Here is a 20,442-nt window from a genome sequence, read left to right on the forward strand (position 1 = left end):
ACAGCTTCGCAAAGATGCTTTGTGGTTTGTTAGGATTTCTTTCTTTTTCTTTTCTTTCTTTCTTTTTTGCCGTCTGTCATAACGATGTTACTTGTGAAAGAATATTAGCAGGGGGATCAATGGCCTATGCACCTTCATCCCCTTCCTCAAGGGGAACCTATCCGAGTTAAAAGCCATTTCTTTCACTCAAAGTGCAACACAGACAGGTAACATCGAACCAGAACCTAAGTCCTCTGACACTAATCTAGGGGACTAAGACCAAGAAAAGGTAGAGAAACAGCCTGCTTGATCCCTAATAAAGGTGTTTACACGAGGAAAATAAATGCTTTGCCATAGAAAAGGCTACTGGAGTCAGCGGGCTGTTCCTTTTGGCATTTAGCTGGAAACAAATAGATCTGTTTAAAACAGATCTGTCACCAGGGATAAAGGCCTTTCTATGCTTCGCAGCGTCTGGGTAGCCCACCTTTTCTCTGGCCGAGAGAGAAAGATGACGTTTCTAGTGGAAACGGGATCACCTTTGGCCTAACTTTGAAACAGTCCAGTCGGACTCTTAGGAATTAGCATTTGTTAATTTATCAGCGAAGTTCAACATATTTATTTATTCATGATTTCATCCTGGCTGTTTTCAGAACATTATTTTGTCTCTGTCGATATTCCCTACTTGATAACATCCTAAATTAAAACAAATTTATTGCTCCCATTACAGTGAATGGGCAATGGCCGAAATATCTAGTGGGGCCAGAGGTCAGAGCAAAACATCTCTTTCAGGAACATCAAACCCATCTGCTTTCTTTCAATGGCAAATGTCCCCGGGCTATAAAAGGCCCGGAAGACTTGGCAATGGGTCACGGCTCCTCTGGAGCCATTAGGCAGATATCCAAGGTCTCGGGCTCCCCCATTTTTAAGAGAAAAAGCAATTAGGAAAAGAGTTATGAATAAGGAAAAATGCAGCAAGAATTGAAAGTGCCTGCTAGTTCCTTGATGGCTCATGCATTTTTAATGTCCTCCACAGTAACCTAACAATACCACCACCTCTCAGGTTACCTGTACTTCAAGCAGGCGTAAGTGAGGAATTGTGCAATCCGGTAGGAGGTGCACTTTGCACGCCTCGACTGCTAAAACTCAGGAACGTCCTTTAAATACAGCCCAAAACCTTTCTTATCCTACAATTTTTGCACTTACTATCATCCCCCCTGAAAAAAGGGAAAATTTCAAATTTTAGAACTAGGAGATCTTGGGAACATGACGGTCATAAAGCTCAGCCCCGACTCCTCCATTTACTCAAGCTCCCATTTTACCGAGAAGGAGGTCGAGGCCTCGTGAAGTGAAACGACTTACCCAAGTTCATATACCAAGGTTGTGTAGTGAAGCCAGGAGCTACCCTGGAGGTCGAAACGTCTAGTCTTTGATCATTTTTATTTCTCTCTCTCTCTCTCTCTCTCTCTTTTTTTTTTTTTAAGGAGAAAAGGGAATCAAAAACTTGTTGCATACCTGCTAAGCGTCAGGGACTCTGCTAGAGACCTTCCAGATCTCATTACGTTCGCTCCGTCTAACAACCCGTGTTACGCGTGTGGAAAAGGAGTCTGGGTCTTGTCCAGGATCACGCGGCTGTAATTCAAACGCAGGCCGGAGAGCACACGAATCAGCTGTTTTCCTTAACTGAGCTAGTTCTAGGGAAGATTCCAAACTTACACCTCTGATCCGGTCTCTCTCCTTCTCTCCCTGTTTTTTTTTCTCCCTGGTTGATTATCAAGCAGGACGCCAGGTGCCGTGCTAAGTGCTAGGAACCCAGATACGAGTGTGATGGACGTGGACGCTACCCTTTGGGGTAAACAGAAATGCAGACCTGTATCTTAGCAGAATCCTAAAATAAAGACCTTCTCCTCTAGAGCCTGAGATATAATCATTTGGTTTCATCTACTCCCAGACTCTGTTCCAGCTTTGCCCGTTGTCTCAATAACGTTCTTTACAGCAAAAGCGTTGGATTCCGAAGCACACGTTGCATTTAGTTGTTCTGTTTCTTTAATTTCCTTCCATTGCAAACAGTTTCTCGGTCTTTACTTGGGTTTTTTTTTTTTTTTTTTTTTTTTTTTTTTTATGACCCTGAACATTTTTGAAGAGCACAGGCCAGGAATTTTGCAGAATACCCCTGGGTTTGGTTTTACCCGAGGCTTACCCCTGGCTAGATTCACGTTCTGTACTTTGTGTTCTCTTCGTCGCAGCCCATCACATTTTCATTTGCCCCGCAATTGCGTTCCTCATTTTCATGACTTGATCAAGCTGGTGTCTGGCGGGACCCTCCACCACAGAACTACTCTTTTTGTAATAAATAAGTATTTTGTGGGGAGTTGCTGCGAGACTGTATAAATACCCCATATTTCAACCAAATCTCAAGATCTTCATTTATTTATATCCGTATGGATTTCAAGTTACTATTTTACTCAACGGATTAGAACGCTACTGTCATTATTTTGAAGCTGGAATCGTCTGGTGGTTGGCAAGCAGGGGCCCCTTTAAGCTGTCCCTCTGCTGCGTGCTCCTCTTCGGGGATCTCTTTACTTTCTGGCACCAAACGTTCCAGGCTTTGGCTCGCTTCTTGTCCCGGCCTTGACCCCTGCCCTGCTCCGGAATGGTGGGGGGACAGTGCTTGCAAACCAAGATCGGGGCGCTCGGCGCGCTCCTTGTGGAAGTGTCGCTGCCCCGGCCGGCCCTCTGGCGGAGCGGGCAAAGGTGATGAGCGGGCAGGTATACAGGTGCACGCGTGAGCACGCTCAGACCTCCCCTCCGCCCGCACATCACGAATCCGTGCCCTCTCTCCAGTCCAGTCCCCCGTCGCGGCGTCCGTTCTACGTGTCTCCCTTTCCACGGCCCTTCCCTGACACTGGGAAACCTGCTCCCTGTCGTCCTTGGCACATTTACCCGTTTGATCCGTGCCCCCAAGCGTGCCCCTCTCCGGGTGCCGTCACACAACCGTCCCTCGACACGGATGTGGACGTCCTCCTGTGCCCGACGTGGGCTCCCCTGCTGTCCCCACCCGCTCGTGCTCCGACTCAGCGCCCCAGGCTACTGCCCACCCGTTTGCCCCAACAGGTGCCTCCTCACCCACCTTGGGCTCCGGCGCTGAGCTGTGCCCAACCTGATGGCCTCCCCACCCCGTGCGGGTCCCAGGCACCAGCACAGGCCGCCTGGCTATGCTTGGACCCTCCTCCCCACCCTGATGCTTCAACCTCCCCACACCAGGCCCCTCCCTGTAGCCTTCTCAACCCGCGTGGAACCTCAGGGACCACCGCCTCCCCACAGGAACACCTCCCCCGCCGGCAAGGGCTCCGACACTACCATGGGGGGCCCTGCTTCCCCTCTCACCGATGCCCTCCCTGCCAGGCTTGGACGCTGACCTCGTGCCGGGTCTCCCACGTGGGTGCCTTCCTCCCGTGCCCGGGCTCCAGAATCTCGGCTGCGCGCCGCACACCTTCCTTCGTCCTGGCCCAGCTCGGACACTGCGGGCCTGGCGCTGCCCCCCGTGCCGGCCGCGTGGGCACTCTCGGCGCCCTGCTCGGACCCAGACATCCTGTTCCAGTCCGGGGAGCGCCCAGCCTTGCTCAGCCCTATCTGATGGCTTTCGGACCAAGCCATTTAGAAGGAAAAGGGAAGGGACGGGGAGTAACCAGGACGAACTGTTCAAACTGTTAATCAGATCATCTCTGATGACGTCTCTGCTCCGAATCCCTCGGGGATGTCCTGCACCTGCAGGACAACGTTCTAGCGCCCGGTTCCGGCTGATAAAGCTTCGGGGCTTCGGCCTCCACCTGGTAGCACTCTCGCCCGCCTCTTTCCCGGGTCCTCCACACAGCCCGCCTCCGTCTCTGTCCCCTGCCCTACGAACTCTGCACGTGCTTTTCCTCCCTGCCCACCGCTGTGTCTCAGGACCCCCCTTGTCTGCGCCATTGCGAGCGCCCATCCTAACTGGGCTCCCAGTCACTCTTCATCCTCCAGCTCGTTCTAACGGCCTGCACAGTACTTGGCCACCAGCTCGTTTTCTTGGGTATTTGTTCATTGTTTGTCGCCTGCGTAGCCCGATGCGGTGCCCTGCCTCGATCTACCTGGGAAGTCACCTTTACAACTTTCTGGTCACGCTCATGGCTTCCCGCGCCTGACCTCAAAGGATCGCTAACTAATCCTCCTTCCCACCCACCCCAGTGAGCGAGCCTCCATCAGTGATGAACAAGAGGTGGCGGATAAAAGTACTCGGGCATCCTGGCTCCTCGTTGGGAAAATTCTGAGGCGTGGTCTATGCCCCCAGAGGTCACAACGTGACACTAAGCCTTAGTTGCTCAGAGCAGTGACTTACTCATTAACATAACCCTTCACTTTTCTTTCCTTCCCTTTCCTTCCCTGTGCTTGAGATCGCATCCCCCCAACCCCTCTCCCCCAAATAGTTTTCACTCAGATCCTTGTTTTGTGGTCTGTTTTTTTTTTTTTTGGAGGAACTCAACTTAGCATGGCCTCCTCTGACTACAGGGGGAGTTTCCTGACAGCGGGGCCTTGTTTGCCTCGCTCCCCAGTGCCTTGGACTATGCACCCAATAGAGATGTGTTCAACGGATGAATGCAGGTTCCTCCCTTGCAACTTCACCCATATTTATCTTTGCTTATCTCCCTCTGATTCTTGCTCAGCCTCCTTCCATTTCTTTAGCCACTGCCCAAGAACAAGCTGCATTCCCCTGACACATGACCTCTGCAAAAGCCTCCCTACTGCTGTTTCCTGCCCAGCCCACCCCACCCTGCACATCGTTGCCAGAGAAATCTGTGAACGGGTCTTCGTTAGGGTTTCCTCACCCATTCGGGGGCTTTCGGTACAGTCTTATGGATATGACAGGGAAATGGAACAGCATGCAGAGTCTCTCTTCTGGGATAGAGATGACGGCCACATGGAAGGGCACAGGAGCCACAGTGGCCTCTGCGCTGCCCTAGGCGTCTGCTCTAGCCGTCGGCAGAACTCGCCTCATATTGCATATTCATCTCATCAGCTGCGGACTGTGGATTCTTCATCCGGAGGGACGCGCGTGTCGCCTGGGGCCTCACATAGCACCTGGCATTGGCCAGTTGAAGGAAATGTGTTGACGTCTTGAAGGTAGCCTTATTTTTTTTTTCCACGGGGAGATGAGTTTCCAACATATGCAGACAAGTTTCCAATGTATGCAGTTTCAGAACTACGTGACTTGAAAAAAAAAATCAGTTTTTTTTTTTTTTTAAGTTCCTAGAACAGGGGTCAGAAAATGTTTCCTGTAAATACAGGGCCAGTTGGTAAATATTTTAGAATTTGTGGACTATATGGTCTCTGTTGGCAACCATTCAACTTTGCTGTTACAGCACAAAAGCAGACATAGACAGTATGTAAACGAGTGTGGCCACGGTCACAAAAAAAACTTGACAAAACCAGGCAGGGTGTCAGACTTGGCCCATGGGGCAAATAGTGTATCAACCTCTCCTTTAGAGCAAGAGACAACCCTGTGTGTGGTGCTTCTCTAAGGGGTCTTTGACCTTTGGGCCAAACAATGCAATCCCAAGGACAGCGGGCTCTCCAGCGGGCTCTCCGCTCGTCTCCCATTTTAGTAGTTTCTCTTAGAAGATGAATAATCAAGACTAAACTACACGAGCTCGCAGCAAAACAGAAAAGAAACACAGTTTACATTTATTCAGTGTTGACCACACGTCAGACACGTACAAACTGCATTCTCACTTGAAGCTCGCGGCAACATTAGTGAGGAAGGCGAGGATACTCTTATTTTCATCCTACAGGTAAGCCACTCGAGACCTGGAGAGCACATCCCACGTGCCTCGGGTCACGCAGCTCATGCACAGTAGAACCTGAATTTGAACTCAGGCCCATCTGAGCCCAAGCTTTTAACCACTGTTTTATAAGGATGGCCCCTGGGTGGCTACATAAGTAAAAATTACAAAGCCGATTTTATTGATGGAAGATAAAAGCGACAACCAGGTAGGCGCCCACGGAGCAGCACACAGTCCTCTCCCCTTTTGGATCAAGGAGAGTTCAAAGGCCATCTTTGTTGATTGAACGTCTCCAGGCTCTGTTGTGCGGATTCAGATCCCTGCAAGAAATTCCATGTTCCTTTGTTCTTTATGACAGGCTGGTCTGAATGGAAAGATTTGAAAACTCCCTAAACTCTTTGAACATGGAGAACATTGATCTTCACAAACCATTTGAAACACCCTAAGGAGGTTACAAAATTACAAGCCATGGGTTTTTTTGTTTTGGTTTGATTTTTTGGTTTTTTTTTTTTTTTTTTTTTTTGGTTTTGTTTTGTTTTAAGTGAATGTATACTAAACCTCTGGGACCTTTTGGCTCATCATACAACACCAAAGCTTTCCCTGCCTCCTCCGTGTGTTCTTGGCTGTCAGGCCCTGAATAACAACAAAGTGGTATTATGTGGCGAGGGTGCCTTGTTCTTCCTGCAAAGCTCTTCTCCTGCCAGAGACGTGGGGGCTCTTACCCTACTCCGCTGTGATGTGCTGCGGAGCTTCTTTGAATCCTGGGGCAGCCCAGGGTTTGGCATGGCCTGCTGAGCCCACCACCACCCCTGCCTTCTGTGTGGGCAGGAACACGACCGGGGAATTCTGCACAGCGTGCTCCGTGGCCGGCCCCACAGCTAGGCCTCCGTGGGTTGTTCCGTGGTGGTATTTGTCGGTGCTTGTCCCTCGAGATGGGGCGCCCCAGACCGCACACTCCTCCGGAGCGGGAGCCGTGGTCTGTGGGTTACTCCGTGGCCCTGGCACCTGGGGCCTGGCATCTAGGCTCTCAACACTTCTGTTTAACAAGGGAGCTTGAGGGACTGGACCCGAGCTCGGTTCTCCTGGCCCAGTGCTCGGTGGGGGGGGGGGGGCTGGCCGGGAGCTCCGGCTGTCTACAGTCCCTGCATCCCCGCTGCGGCTGGTCACCGGCCTGCATGACCCCGACCCCTCACTTCTCGTCTTGGCGTCCTCCTCCCCGACACTTGGGGGGCTGCCCCGTGGCGCGTTCTTCATCAGATCGCTCATTGTTGCTTTTCTTCACTTCTCCGTCCTCCCTAGTGCCTCGCCCACAGCCCGCGCTAAAGAAAATAGTCATTAAATAATCGAGTGAGAGGAGAGCAGGCTTAAAAGAGCAAACGGATTGACCACCATTCCTCTTGGTGCCACACAGCAGCTCAGGTAGGGTGATCCTTCTAAGAAGCAGCCCGATCACGCCACCTCTCTGCTTACATCCCCGCGGGGGCGTGTGTCCAAATCCCAGTAAATGCCCCAGTCCTCCCGGCGGCCTGCACCTGCTTCATGATCTGGGCCCCTGTCACTTCTCTGCTTTGTCTCCTATTACTCTTCCCCTATTACTCTTCCTCCTATTACTCCTATTACTCTATCCTTTTGCCCCTTCTGGTCTCCAGGCTGTCCCTTGACTTCACAGACATGACCTCACCTCAGGGGACTTGCACTTACTGTTCCTACAACCTGGGATGCTCTTCCCTAGAGGCCTATGGTTTCCTAATGCACTCTGTTCACATCTTTGCTTGTTATCATCTGGAGAGGAGGTCTTCCCTGATCTTTCTTTTTTTTTTTTTTTAAGATTTTTAAATTCATATATTCATGATAGAGAGAGAGAGTCAGAGACACAGGCAGAGGGAGAAGCAGGCTCCACGCCAGGAGCCTGACACGGGACTCGATCCCAGGACCCCAGGACCCCAGGACCCCAGGACCACACCCTGGCCCAGGGATCCCCCATTCCATGATCTTTCTGTTCAAAATTACAAACCACATCTCTTCGTGCACTCCATATCCCTCATCCCTGCTTTAAGATACTCCAACATTTTCTTTAAAAAAAGTCTGTCCCTTTCCTCCCCCACTAGAATAAAAGCACCAGGGGATCCCTGGGTGGCTCAGCTGTTTGGCACCTGCCTTTGGCCCGGGGCACGGTCCTGGAGTCCCGGGATGGATTGAGTCCCGTAGGGAGCCTGCTTCTCCCTCTGTCTGTGTCTCTGCCTCTCTCTCTCTATGTCTATCATGAATAAATAAATAAATAAGTAAATCTTTAAAAAAATAAAATAAAAGCACCATGAGGGAAAGGGATTCTTTCATTTGTTTTTTTTTTTTTTCTGCTGCTGTAGTGCGAACCCTACAAGGATAAGCTCTGAATAAATATTTGCTAAATGAATGAATGAATGAAAGCCTGTCCACAGCTGTCAGAGCCAAGAAAAATGGAAAATCATTTATGGGTTTCCTTCTGGAGACATTCATGTGACTTTTTGCTGATGCCCTTTCTTGTAGGACTTGTAAACAGGAAAGGGTTTGGAGGGGCCTTGCGTGGTTACCGCGGCCTGTGAGTCCCTTGAGGTGTCCTTTGAGGACATCGTAGCAGAAAAAAACATCAACTGCTCTTGTGGCCGGTGGCGGGTGGGTCGCGTCCAAGTGCCAAAGTTTTGCAGAAGCCCTTGTCCCGTGAGAGCGACGGCTCCACACTCCCCTGGCCCTCGGACCTGCGGCCTCGGAGGATTGCCTTGTCCTCTCACTAGATGTATGGCCCAGGGGACAGCAAAGCACAAGTGTCACGCTCACAACTCTGTGATTCAGGACTTCACGAAGCTGTTTCCCAGGAGTCATCAATTGGGATGGTGTTTCTCATTTTTTTTTTAAAGATTCTATTCATTTATTCATGATACACACACACACACAGAGAGAGAGAGAGAGAGAGAGAGAGAGACAGAGACACAGGCAGAGGGAGAAGCAGGCCCCATGCCGGGAGCCCGACACGGGATTCGATCCCAGGACTCCAGGATCAGGCCCTGGGGCAAAGGCAGGTGCCAAACCGCTGAGCCACCCAGGGGTCCCCTGGTGTTTCTCATTTAAAGGCTCTTTTTAAAACCACCAGGGTTGGAGCCCCTATTTCACACATGCATTAGAGTCTCATTTAACCTTCCCAGCAGCCGTGAGGGATGGGGGTTATTATTATCACCACTATTATTGTTTTGTGAAGAAGCTAAAGAGCAGCAGGGCCGGGGGCTTCGCTGAGTGAGGAGAAGGGTCAGGGCGCACATGCTGAGGCTCCCGGGCTCCTGCTCCCCGGGCCACCGCCTGGCAGCCAGGCTGGCCTCCGCGGCCTGTCCCGGTCACACGGGCTTCTCGGCGGCCCCTGGGCACCCGGGCTAGTGTAGGAATCCGGGTGTCTGCTGGGCGGCCTACGGATGCTGTGCCCCCCGCGAGCCCGAGCCTCACGGGGTCACGGCCTCATCCTGGTGCCCCGGCGGGCACACGGGCGAGGTGGCCACTAGCGTCAGGGGCTGACGCAGAAAGAAGACAGATTTTGAACCTGATAAAAACCCCCACCACTTTCAATCCAGACTTGAGTCCATAATCAATAGGCCGACGGGCCAGCGGATGTTGTGCTGGGATTGCTGCCTTAGATCCTGCACACGCACACGCACGCGCACGCTTTAGAGACTTAGACAGCAACTGCTTTACATTTTTGGAATATGTGGAGGAAAGTCAGATGGCCTCTTTTTCATGCTGTTTTTAAAATATATGATATCCTTGGGAGTGAGTCTTTCATGCTGGGCTGGGAGAATTAGTCATGCAACGCCCACGACAAATGTCCCCCAAGCACCCCTCTGGAAGCGAGCCCTCGGTCTCCCTTTCAATAGAAGACGCCCCGCTGAAAGGGGACCGGGTCTGGGGAGCGGGGAATCCACCCGAGCTGCCCCAGGTTCCCACAGGAACGCTGGGGACACGCTTCCTTCCTTTACGCCCCGTGCAGCGGCTGCCTCCTTTGGACTGTGGCTCTCCGCGCGGGCGAGCAGCAGCTCCGGGCACAGAACTGCCCTAAATGCTTTGAAGCCCTCGAGTCCACAGCCTTCTATTTGTGTCTGCCTCTTATTCATCATGGGCCTGAATGCTTCACCTGCTATGTTAAGCTTCCAATAGAGCCTGAACTAGATTCTTAAAAAGAACAATCCCTGGCCAGTGAATCTCAGCACGAGAGAGAGGTGGAAAAGTGAGGAGGGTGGGAACGAAGGCAGATAGTAACCGCTTCCTGTGATCTATCTTTGGAAGGATATTGATACACCGCCTTCATCTGGATTTTTTTTTTTTTTTTTTTTTTTTTGCTCTACCTGGATCCCAGCTACCTGTTTAGAAGATTAACAACAGTTGGATGCAGACCCACGATCACTCTGGGCTTTGGAGTAGTCATGATTCGTAGCGGGAATGGCACCTCAAGTAGACTAGCACAGGTGCGGAAGAAATCACTGCTTATTTTCAGGATCAAAACACTTAATATTTATGTAGAAATAACTGGAAACACCCATTCCACAATTTATTCATTCATGCATGCATTCATACTAGGCCCCTTGCCCCCCTTATCATAAAGTTTAGACTGCTTTGCTAAAATGGCCTGTTCGACAACTCTGGGAGGGCAGGGCTTGGGGTCGCCTTGTTGATCCCCCTATCACCATGCCCGGGATGTAGGGGGTCCTTCCCAGTTATTCGCTAAACAAAAGAAGGAAGAAAGGAAAGACATGAAAAAAGTTTTATGAAAATAGTAGCATTTAATATAGAATATGTGTGTGCGTGCATGTAGATGACCAGGGAGCAATTTATTGTGCTGGAGTATATATTTCATATATATATATAGGTAACGTGTAATATATAGGTATATATATGAAATATATATGTTCATATTTCTATATATAGGTATATATATATAATATATATATATTTCATACATATAGGTAACGTGTAATGAGCAGTAACTATGCGCCAGGTATTGTTTTACGGTTTACGGCCATTGTTTCACTTCCTCTTCGCAATAATCATGAAGTCAGTACTATTATTTTCCTTGCTTTGTAGATAAGGAAGCAAATAAAAGGAGGCTGAGTAGTTTGGGCCAACCTTATGTTTTAGAAATGGCTTTGCCAGGATGTGAACCCAGCCAGTGCGACTGCGAGAATGTGCTCCTCGCCGCTACGGTGTACAGCCTCCGTCTCTATCATGATCCCCCCTCTGCAAACCTCTATGGGGACCGAGACGGGACAGTTTCTAAAAACGTTCTGGGGTCAAAGCTGGCTGTTGAGCTCTTGCCCAAAGGAGAAATACTTGTAAGAACACTGTCCATTCAGGGTCCTTGGAGCCCAGAGAAAGTGGATCTGTGCGCATAGGTAGGACCCCAACGCTGCAGGGAACATGGGACTGACCATTCAAGCTTCCCTGTACCCCTGCTCCCAGGTCACCACTCTTCACTGAGCGGATTAAGGCCTCAAGCAGGGGCACCTGGGGGGTTCAGTCAGTTAAGATCTGCCTTCCACTCAGGTCGTGATCCCAGGGTCCTGGGAGGGAGCCCCGCACTGGCCTCCCTGCTCAGCGGGGACCTGCTTCTCCCTCCCTCTGCCTCTCTCTGTCTGTCTCTCATGAGTAAATAAATAAACATAAAAAGCCTCAAACACGTACCCCCAGGAGGAATGAACCCCACACGGAACTTCCAGGTGTAAGTTTAGTGAGGGGCTGCCTTGGTTTTTGTCAGCTTGATTTCAAGTCCCCCCCCCCCCCCAGTCCAGCCTCTTAGATATGTCACAGTTCAGAAGGGGACTCCTTTCTTTGTCACCCCTAAATGGACCGAGACCCACCCCACCCCACCTCTTAATATGATCCAGGGCTCCCCTCCTTCTTTCCTCTCTGTTGCCATCAGTATATTAAAAATGGAGGAAGAACAATAAGGCGGTTCCTTTTCTAAGTTGTAGGACAAAAAATTTTGGCGCCAGAGGACAGGAGTGGGAGAGAAGGTTGCAGGAGACAAGCAGGGCCCGAGGAAGAAAGAGCCAGAGGCAGAGGAAGTGATCTGCACGTGGACCGATGGAGCAAGACCTAGGAGCAAGGGAGAGGCTGGACTCCGAGAGGAGATGCACTATTTCTCTATCTGAAGGGAAACAGAAGATCCGTGAAGTTCTAAAATAAATTCAGAGGGCCTCAGGAGGAAAGTTGGTGGCAATCATGACAGATGGCTTCAACTCTTTATGAAAAGTGGGAGGCAAGGTCACGTGAAATTTTTGAGTGTATTTAAATGACATGCATTTACATTTTCATACTAAAGACCTATTCTGAACCTGGTTCAATTTTTTGAAAAAAAAATAAAAAAAAAGGAACTGTCATTCATAATCAAGGCATAGATAACAAATATTTTACAACAGAATGGCGACGAACGTTATAAATGTTAACCTTTGGTTTATCTCAGCCATAATGTATCCCCATTACGGGTACGTGTCCTCACTTTAGGAAAATGCCATGGTTGAAACAGAAGTAACTTTTAAAGACATATTCTGGGGGATTGTTTTGTAAAACCATTTACTTAATAAAGAGACTCTCAGAAGTTTTCTATTACTGTAGCTTCCCTATTATTTTAGTTTATAAAAATCAGTCTGAGGACCTTTAAATCTGAGCCCTCTTACTTTTAAGGTAAGGCAATTTGTCTTAAATTGAAGACTAAATGCTTTTTCAAGGATGCATATTCGTAAATGGTGTTTTAAAAATGCATCGTTTACTTACGGAAAAGAAATTACATAAAAGCAAAATGTGAGACCAGAAAACCAATACGATTATTTTGAACTTAAAAAAACAGATATTATTTTGAACCCCATTTATGATGGGTGATGAGGCCTCCATCGCTGACAGCAAGTTCCCCAGCCGGGCTCCTGGTAAAACACAGAAACCCAACCCAAGTCGTGACTAGTAGAATCCACTCAGACCCCGGTGCAGAGCTAACAAGGAGGAGCTGATGCGGGAGGGGGAGAATCAGAGGCCCCCCGGGGGGAAGAACTGGCTCTCCGAAGAGAAGAGAACAAGAGTCAGTAGCTGCCCTTAGGCAACGCTGGTCCTGTCGGTAAAGAGGAAGAAGGAAAATGCTGTGGAACTATCATACACCAAAAAAGAATAAATAAAGGGAACAAACAGCAGGATGCTGTGTGGAAGCAGGAGATCCAGTACAGAACAAGGGGAATTCCCTCCTGTCCTCTCAATTCTTAGGGGAGGGCTCGATGATTCCTGCAGCCCCCCTGACCAAAGAGCTCTGATGACCCCTTCATCCCTAGTCAATCAGCAAACCCCCTGTGTCCACTCTCCCAGGGCAATATTTGCGGCCCCTCCGTCTCCCTGTCTCTCTGTCTCCCCGCCTTGCTCTCACTAGGAAGCTCTTGGTCTGTCCCCCGTCCTCTAGCAGCCTGCACGGAGCCACCAGATGCATCTTTTCCAAGAGGAACTCTGCCTGGGTCACCACTTGCTCAGAAGCGTTGAAGGGCTTCCCCGTATGTGCTGAGCAGAGTCAGAGTCAGAGAGGAGGGCACGGGGCAGCATCGCGTAGAGCGGTGGTTCTCCAGGCGAGGGGTCTGCATCCTCAGCCCCAGCATCCCCTGGGAACTGGTTAGAAATGCACATTTTTAACCCTGCCCCACACCCACCCAATCAAAAACTCTGGGAGGGGCCCCAGCCATCTACGGTTTAAGAAGACTTCCAGGTGATTCTGACACATAGTAAATCTGAGAACCATGAACTCTGGCTTCAGGGGGCTCAGTCTCCTGTCCTCTTTCTGCGCACTCACTAGCTGTAGTCCTTACGCACGTCGCTCCCTAGGTCTCAGTTTCCTCATTTTAAAAACGGGAGCCTCTGTATGTTGGCAAATCGACCTTCAATAGATTCCAGGAATATAAGAAAAAAAAATGAATTCCAGCAGGTCCTTCCTGGGTCTTTGGAAAAGTTAAAAAAATAATAATAATAGAAATGGGAGCCTGAGATTGCCACTATGAGTTATCAACAGCAGCTCATATATAATGCATAACACGGCGTTTACACATACGGAGCCCTCCATAGACCTCAGCGCTGCTAAGTATCGTCATTAAAGGCGACCCCTGCACGGATCCTGAGCTGCTTCCCACAGTCCGGCTCAGTTGATCCACTCACCATTCCAGGCAGGTCTTGTATCACTGGCACATATGTGGGCTCAACTGTTAGACGTAGGAATCAGTGAGGAGCGAATGCCAGAAAATTCTTGATAGTAATTAGGTGCCTTAGGGAAGGAGCTTAGTTTGACATTGAAGGCAGTGGAAATTCTAATGAATGTTAATGAGGCATTGATTTACTATTTGACCCGAGAAAATATGATAAACCCCGTTGCTTGTATTCCCATCTGTAAAATGGGATTAATGTCATTAACCTCCTTTAAAAGAATTACCCCTACAGATACATTGCACATAGAAAGTTCTCACAGGTGTTGACATTGATTCCTCTGATACATAGTAACGAATCCCATTTGCCCAAATGGGGATAAGCCATCAATAATCCCCATCGACAGGTCTGGGGACTGGGGACAAGGATGTTTCTGTTTTATTCTGAATTGTTATCAGTGTTTCCTCAATTCTGCTCATGGGAACCTGAACTATAAGTATTTCTTTTAGACTCCCGTCACCTTTGGGTAGAGGATGCTAGAGAAGTTGTCGTCTGTTGTGTGGTTAGCAATTACTGAGCTCGTTTGGGTGAACAGTCAATAGGGGCCTATCATCTATGTGGAATTTTTAAACACTGGAAAATCCCAGAAATAAACTGCCTTAGGCTGTCATGATAAGGGTTGGGAGAAGTGTGGATGTATGAGAACACATCTAGTGCAGAAATACAATGTTTGAGTAGTGATTAGCCACGCCACCTTCATACATGAAGTAGGTAACAGGTTACTCCTTGCAAATTGCAGCACGTCCCGTGACTTCTCTTTTAAACCTAGCAAGGTTCTAACTAAAGCCTGATCTCTGCCACTAGGCGGCCCCTTCCCCTCCCCAGGCCACAAGGAAGTTGTGGAAATGACTGTCCTATAAAGCAAAGGTGACCATGCCACCTACTGCTAAGGTCCCACTGCCCAGGTCCCTAGCAGCAGATGGTCTACTTCTCCAGCCTCATCACCTGTTGCTCCCTGCCTAACCCGGGTAGGCCCCACCTCCAGTGAATTTCTGGGTCACAGTACCCCCATGTGAGCCCTACAGTGGAGGGACTCGCTGTCCCAATTACAGGAACTTACTGCATTGTACCACATGGATTTGGTAATTCCTTCCTGACTAGACCTTTATCATCTTCAATCGAGAATCTCTTCTTATTTTTCCTTTATTTTTAGCATTTGGCAAAATATCTGGGAATTGGAGCCCTGTCCTTATTCTAGTAAGTAGTACTTGAACAAATGAGTGGATAGCCGCATTCATTGACTGGTCTTCAACATTAGCTCATTGTCGTTGGCCAGGTTTTTAAAAATCTTGGAATACCTAAGTGATGACCGACAAAATTATAGACATGAACGATTTACATTTCAGATTCACACTCGCACCATAGTTCCCCCTCAAAGATCCCCAGGGGAAGACCTCATCAGTTAAGTGGATGATCTCCCCATCCTCTCCAGTGAGGCCCTTAAGACAGTAAATACTACTCCCTATTCACATTCTCCACCAAAAGCAAGTTTCTTCTTCTTGACTGAGTCAGATACCAGCATTTTTTAGAGAATAAGAGAGGTACACTGGCTCTGGGGGCATTAGGCAGACATGGGTACTACAGTCCCTTTTCTTAAAGATTTTATTTATTTATTTGACACAGAGAGAATGAAAGAGTGAGAACAAGCAGGGCGAGTGGCAGGCAGAGGGACAGGGAAAGGGAGAAGCAGGCTCCCCGCTGAGTGGGGAACCCCGATGTGGGGCTCCGTCCCAAGACCCTGAGCCGAAGGCAGATGCTTAACCAGCTGAGCCACCCAGGTGCCCCATGGTACTACAGTCCTGTTAACAACTAAAGATCTCCCGTCCAAAAGTAAGGGCCAATTGAGGAAGACTAGGTTTCTGAAGATGAAAATCTCAGACTCATCTTAGATTCCATCACACTTATTGTTTGACCTAGCTTGATGTCCTTGTCAGATCCCGCTTTGAATTATTTCCATCAGTGATCAGTCTTTAGGCCTCACCTGTTGTCTCTGCCTGCGTCAAACCTTGATCTCCTTAGTTTAACGACATCGGATGTCAGTCACCTGCTCGACCTCAGTAGTGTTTGACCTCAATTACCTGCAATTTCTTCCTGACTCCTGCCTTAATTAGGCCTTCGATTGTGCCTCTTGTAGAACTGGTTGCCAACAGCAACCATCAAAGAGACCTCAGTTGAGACCTCAGAGAGCACGCTGTCTCCCAGTGTCCTTGTGATACACATGGGTATCACAAAGTATTAGAATTTAACCATAATTTTGGTTAGTCATGTATTTTTTCTTTCTGAGAAGGCACCCCGAAACGTGTTTTTTTCAAATCTCGTCTGGGGATGGTGTGGGTTTTCTGTACAACCACAGATGATGAAGGGAAAATAACAAGTGACTGCTATTCCTCACACAGGGCATCAGCCTAACATCAAGTCTTGGGCTTGTTTTCATCCTGGGCTCAGTAAATCGCTCTCATCCCCTGCGTTCATTTCTTGGGGCTGCTGTAACAAAGCTCCACCAACTGGACACCTTAAAACAATGGAAGTTTATTTTCTCACCAGTCCTGGAGGCTAGAAGTCCAGGATCAAGGTTGGTTCCTTCTGAAGGCTGTGAGGGAGAACCCATTCCATGCCTGTGTCTGGCTTCTGGTGACAGCTAGCAATTCTCCGTGTTCCTGGCTTGTGGATGCTATCACCTCCGCCTCCATGTATTCGCTTAGCATTCTCTCTCTCCTCCTCTTAGAAGAACACGGCTCCTAATGGACTAAGGGCCCACCCTACTCTAGTATGACCTCACGTTAACTTATTACATCTGTAACAACCCTATTTCCAAATAAGGTCATGGTTTGAAGTACTGGGGGTTAGGACTTTGACGTATCTTTCTGGGGGACACAATTCAATCCATGGCATCCCCTCATATCCGAGGCCACAGCCTTGACCTTGTTCTCATCGTGCATTCCAAACCATTTCTTGTGCTGTCCTGGAAAGAGCACACGTGGGCTTTGCGGTTGGCCAGGCTGGGGTCAACCCCAGCTTCCCTGCTTACTTTTTCAGGGCATCATTTCTGTTTTGACCAGTTTTGCCATCCTCAAAATAAACATATCCACCTCGTAGGTAGCCAGGAATATTAAATTAGATAATTTAAGTACGGTGCATAGGAAATTCTCGATAAATTACATCGAGGATTCCCTTTTTAATGAATGATTATTAAATAGCAGAGAGTTTTTTAAAAAAGCGATTTCTATTAAACAAACCTTTACGTCAATGTTTCTCTTGGACTCAACAATGGACATCTCAGTATAAGTGCATATACAGTCCCCCCAATTGCTGAAAGGATCATAAAGCCCTTTCAGCTCGTCAGCCTGTGATCCTCTAACAAGAACACAGAATTGTGGGTAAATGCTTTAAAACAATTACCCCTGACATTTTGGTAAGAATGCATTTATTAGACCATATCTCATACTTGATTGAGAAAATAAACAAGAGCCTAGATGATCTGGCTTTAAATGCTCTGTAAAATCTCTATTTTAGTACTCTGCTCTATGATTCATAAAAGAAGCTTCCATTTTGGTGTGCCTGGGTAAATCTGGCTATGTAAACTCTGTGAAGCCTTTGAATTAAAAAAACTTGGTTATGGTTTACTGCTTGGCAGTCTTTTTAAGGGAGAAAAGGCAGGCACTGAATCACCAAGATAACTTTATTTAAACTTAATTAGTTGTTGGAAGATTATTTACTCCCCTTAGTCTATAAAAAAAAACAAAGGTCTGTCAGCACCAGATGCATCTGATTTTTGCAGATGTGGTTGTGGCTTCTGAAATCTTTAAAGATTCATCTTAAATATGCTTTCAGGTCTCCCTTTTGTGAAACTTTGACAGGATAATAGAATTAGATTTGCTGAATTTCACTAAACTGTAAAGTAACGTGTCATCAGCTCCACTAACTTCTCAAAAGATATTTCTCTCTGGTAATGCTCATCAATCTAGCTTTTCAACCCCTAAACACGAAACTCTGAAACAAAAAGGATGACTCCATCAGTTTCGCAAGTGACAAGATGTTAAACATTTAACACTCCCACATTGTAGCACCAGCTGCTTTGGGATAATGTAGACTTGCTTAGGTTTGGCTTAGAGAAGAAAAAGAAAGAAGGAAGGACGGAAAAGGAATTACTCTCGCAGTGAGAGTGCACAGTTCTCTGCAGATGTGGAGGCTTCTGAAGAGGGATGGCCTACTGAGCAAACCTTCCCTCTGCAGGGACATTGCAAGGGAGTCACCACCGGGTTCTCAACTCCTGGCAGTACCCCTGTGTCTCCACCTTTCCAAGGACTCACTCTGATAAGAGCACTGGGTTAAAGGAACTTGTTCATTAAGGGAAGGGGTGGAGGCTCAGTCAAGTGCATTTGCAAATCCCACTATCAATGGTCAACAAATGTCGCTGAGTGAATAGGCTGGAAGAGCCTGCGTGGCCCTCTGGCTCATGCCAGTTCTTTGTCCACAACTAATTCCTCATCCCGGGCACTTCTGCTGTGACATTTGGGCCAGCCAAACAGCACTTACTGAGCAACCCGTGTTGCCTCTGTTGACAATCCAGAACCATCGCCAACTTGAAACCATCAAGAGTGTTCTCTTTCTTAGGTGTCTTATCATGAGTAATGCTCATGCGATGGCAAAAGTCATGCAGGGTTTTCCATGATGAGCCATTTTTCCCGGGTGAGAGGCAGGAAAGGCCACCTTTGAGCGCTGCCACGGTCCGCCCCGTCCTTTGCTCGGTAGGAGACAAGTGCCCCATGTGGGGTGAGGCACACCGCAGCACAGCGCTCATTTGGAAAACATAGTCTGAAGCTCCCACAGGGAAGACAGAACAGTGTAAATAGCCCCCTGCCAGGGGTAGGTGTTGGTCTGTCTTCAGTGAACTTTTGATGAGGAACTACCATGTGCTGGATGCTATCCTGGGCGCTAAGGACGAAGGCAGATGGGAGCGGTGCGGGAGGGGGGGCGCGTAGACAGAGGAAGGAGGCACATGGCTGAGACGCCACCCGTCACCTCAGTAGGCCTCAGTTTTATCATCCACCCTTCACCGTAGAGATTAGCAAACTACAAGCTGTGAAACCTTTGGGTAATTTCTTTCTCTTCTCCCCCTTCTTTCCTTCCTTCTTTCCTTCTCTCCTTCCTTCCTTCCCTCCCTCCCTCCCTCCCTCCCTCCCTCCCTTCTTTCCTTCCTTCCTTCTCTCCTTCCTTCATCCTCCCTCCCTCACTTTCTACCTTCCTCCCTCCCTCCCTTCTTTCCTTCCTTCCTCCCTTCTCGCCTTCCACCTGGATCCTTACATATTTATTTTTCTTTCCCCATCATTTTAAGAGACAGCCTCACAAGCGTAATCGTGTGCACGGAGTCATCAGTGCAAGACTTGCTAAGTGTCAGGAGCCACCCCTGCAGCGCGGCCTGGTTGGCACAGTTCCAGAGGCTGTTCCTGGGTTCAAGGGGGACCTCTACGGTGACTACGTCACTCATGCCTCATCTGTATGACTACGTCTTCTCTCTCACTTGAGTCTTTTTGATGACCCGCTCTAAACACAGCTGCGGAAATCATGTTCATTCAGTCGCTGGAAATTTAGACTCATGCCCCGGTGTGATTTCAATAAAGACTGCTGGTTGCTTTACCCAGTCCCACTGAGAGCCTCACATGCCCCCTGTCTGGATGAAGAGTCTGAGGTCTTAGTGCCTGGAAAGGAAGCTGCACAAAGTAACACTTCTCTCAATTCCTTCCAAAATTTCTTGGCCATTGAAGAGGGATATGTCTACTGAACAAAGCTTCCCTCTCGAGGGAACCCTGCTAAAGGATCACCACCAGGTTCTCAACTAGCAGTACGCCTGTGTCTCCACCTTTCCAAGGACTTGCTCTCCTAAGAGCACTTAGTGCACTGGATAAAAAGAATTTATTCATCGAGAAAAGGAATAGGGCCTCCCTTGTCTCCGTGTTCTTCTCTTATTTCTACTTCTGCCCATTGTAAATCTCTATTCATCTCTTCTACTATGTCCCCCCGACTGTTTGCTGATCCCAGATGTATCACTCAGGTTCCCAACTCTTTACCTTGGTTCTTGTTGCTTTCTTTCTCTGATATGCCTTTCCTTCCCTTCTCTTTTTGGCTAATTCTCCCAGATTCAAGTTGGGTAGCATTGTCTTCAGGAAGCTTCTTTGGACCTTCCCCAGATTTCAGAGCACCCTACTCCTGGCTTCTGGTTTGCTCCTCTGACCTCCTCACTAGACTGCATTCTATCAGGGCTAAGAAGAGATGTTATCCATCTTTGTATTGGCAATACTGACTACAGGATCTGGGACATAGCAGATGCTTAATAAATGTTAGATGAATATATCACCAGTGGAACAACCTAAAGAAAGAGCAAAAGAATCAGCAGTAGGAATAGGAGAGTTGA

The 20,442-nt window shown here is 48.4% G+C and overlaps 2 protein-coding genes and 1 long non-coding RNA gene across 9 annotated transcripts in view; 1 reads left to right on the plus strand and 2 right to left on the minus strand.

The window, feature by feature from the left end:
• Window positions 1-20,442, minus strand: part of TNNI3K (TNNI3 interacting kinase) — a 284,880-nt gene that overhangs the window by 11,479 nt on the left and 252,959 nt on the right. The gene's annotated exons all lie outside the window — the stretch shown is intronic.
• LOC112641050 (uncharacterized) lies at window positions 5,146-20,159 on the plus strand. Of its 4 annotated transcripts, none has more exons than XR_004816667.2 (4): window positions 5,146-6,239; window positions 7,089-7,208; window positions 10,165-10,273; window positions 19,366-20,159. It is a non-coding gene; the product is annotated as an uncharacterized LOC112641050 (long non-coding RNA). The 4 variants fall into 4 exon arrangements; XR_003124443.3 differs by lacking the exon at window positions 19,366-20,159 and adding an exon at window positions 11,771-12,384; XR_007411590.1 differs by lacking the exons at window positions 10,165-10,273; window positions 19,366-20,159 and adding an exon at window positions 11,771-12,381 and having other exon boundaries at window positions 5,146-6,440.
• Window positions 5,658-7,061, minus strand: LOC118355041 (basic salivary proline-rich protein 2-like). The gene is made up of 2 exons (XM_049111799.1): window positions 6,512-7,061; window positions 5,658-6,109 (listed from the first exon to the last, which is right to left on the minus strand). The coding sequence occupies exon 1, from the start codon at window positions 7,053-7,055 to the stop codon at window positions 6,513-6,515; it is 543 nt and encodes a 180-aa protein (XP_048967756.1). The 5' UTR covers window positions 7,056-7,061; the 3' UTR covers window positions 5,658-6,109; window position 6,512.

Source organism: Canis lupus, chromosome 6, assembly GCF_003254725.2.
Source record: "Canis lupus dingo isolate Sandy chromosome 6, ASM325472v2, whole genome shotgun sequence".
Lineage (NCBI taxonomy): Eukaryota > Metazoa > Chordata > Mammalia > Carnivora > Canidae > Canis > Canis lupus.

What these genes read in the sequence shown, in the direction of transcription:
- LOC118355041 (XM_049111799.1), bottom strand. Translation starts at nt 7,055, where the DNA reads ATGAGCGATCTGATGAAGAACGCGCCACGGGGCAGCCCCCCAAGTGTC.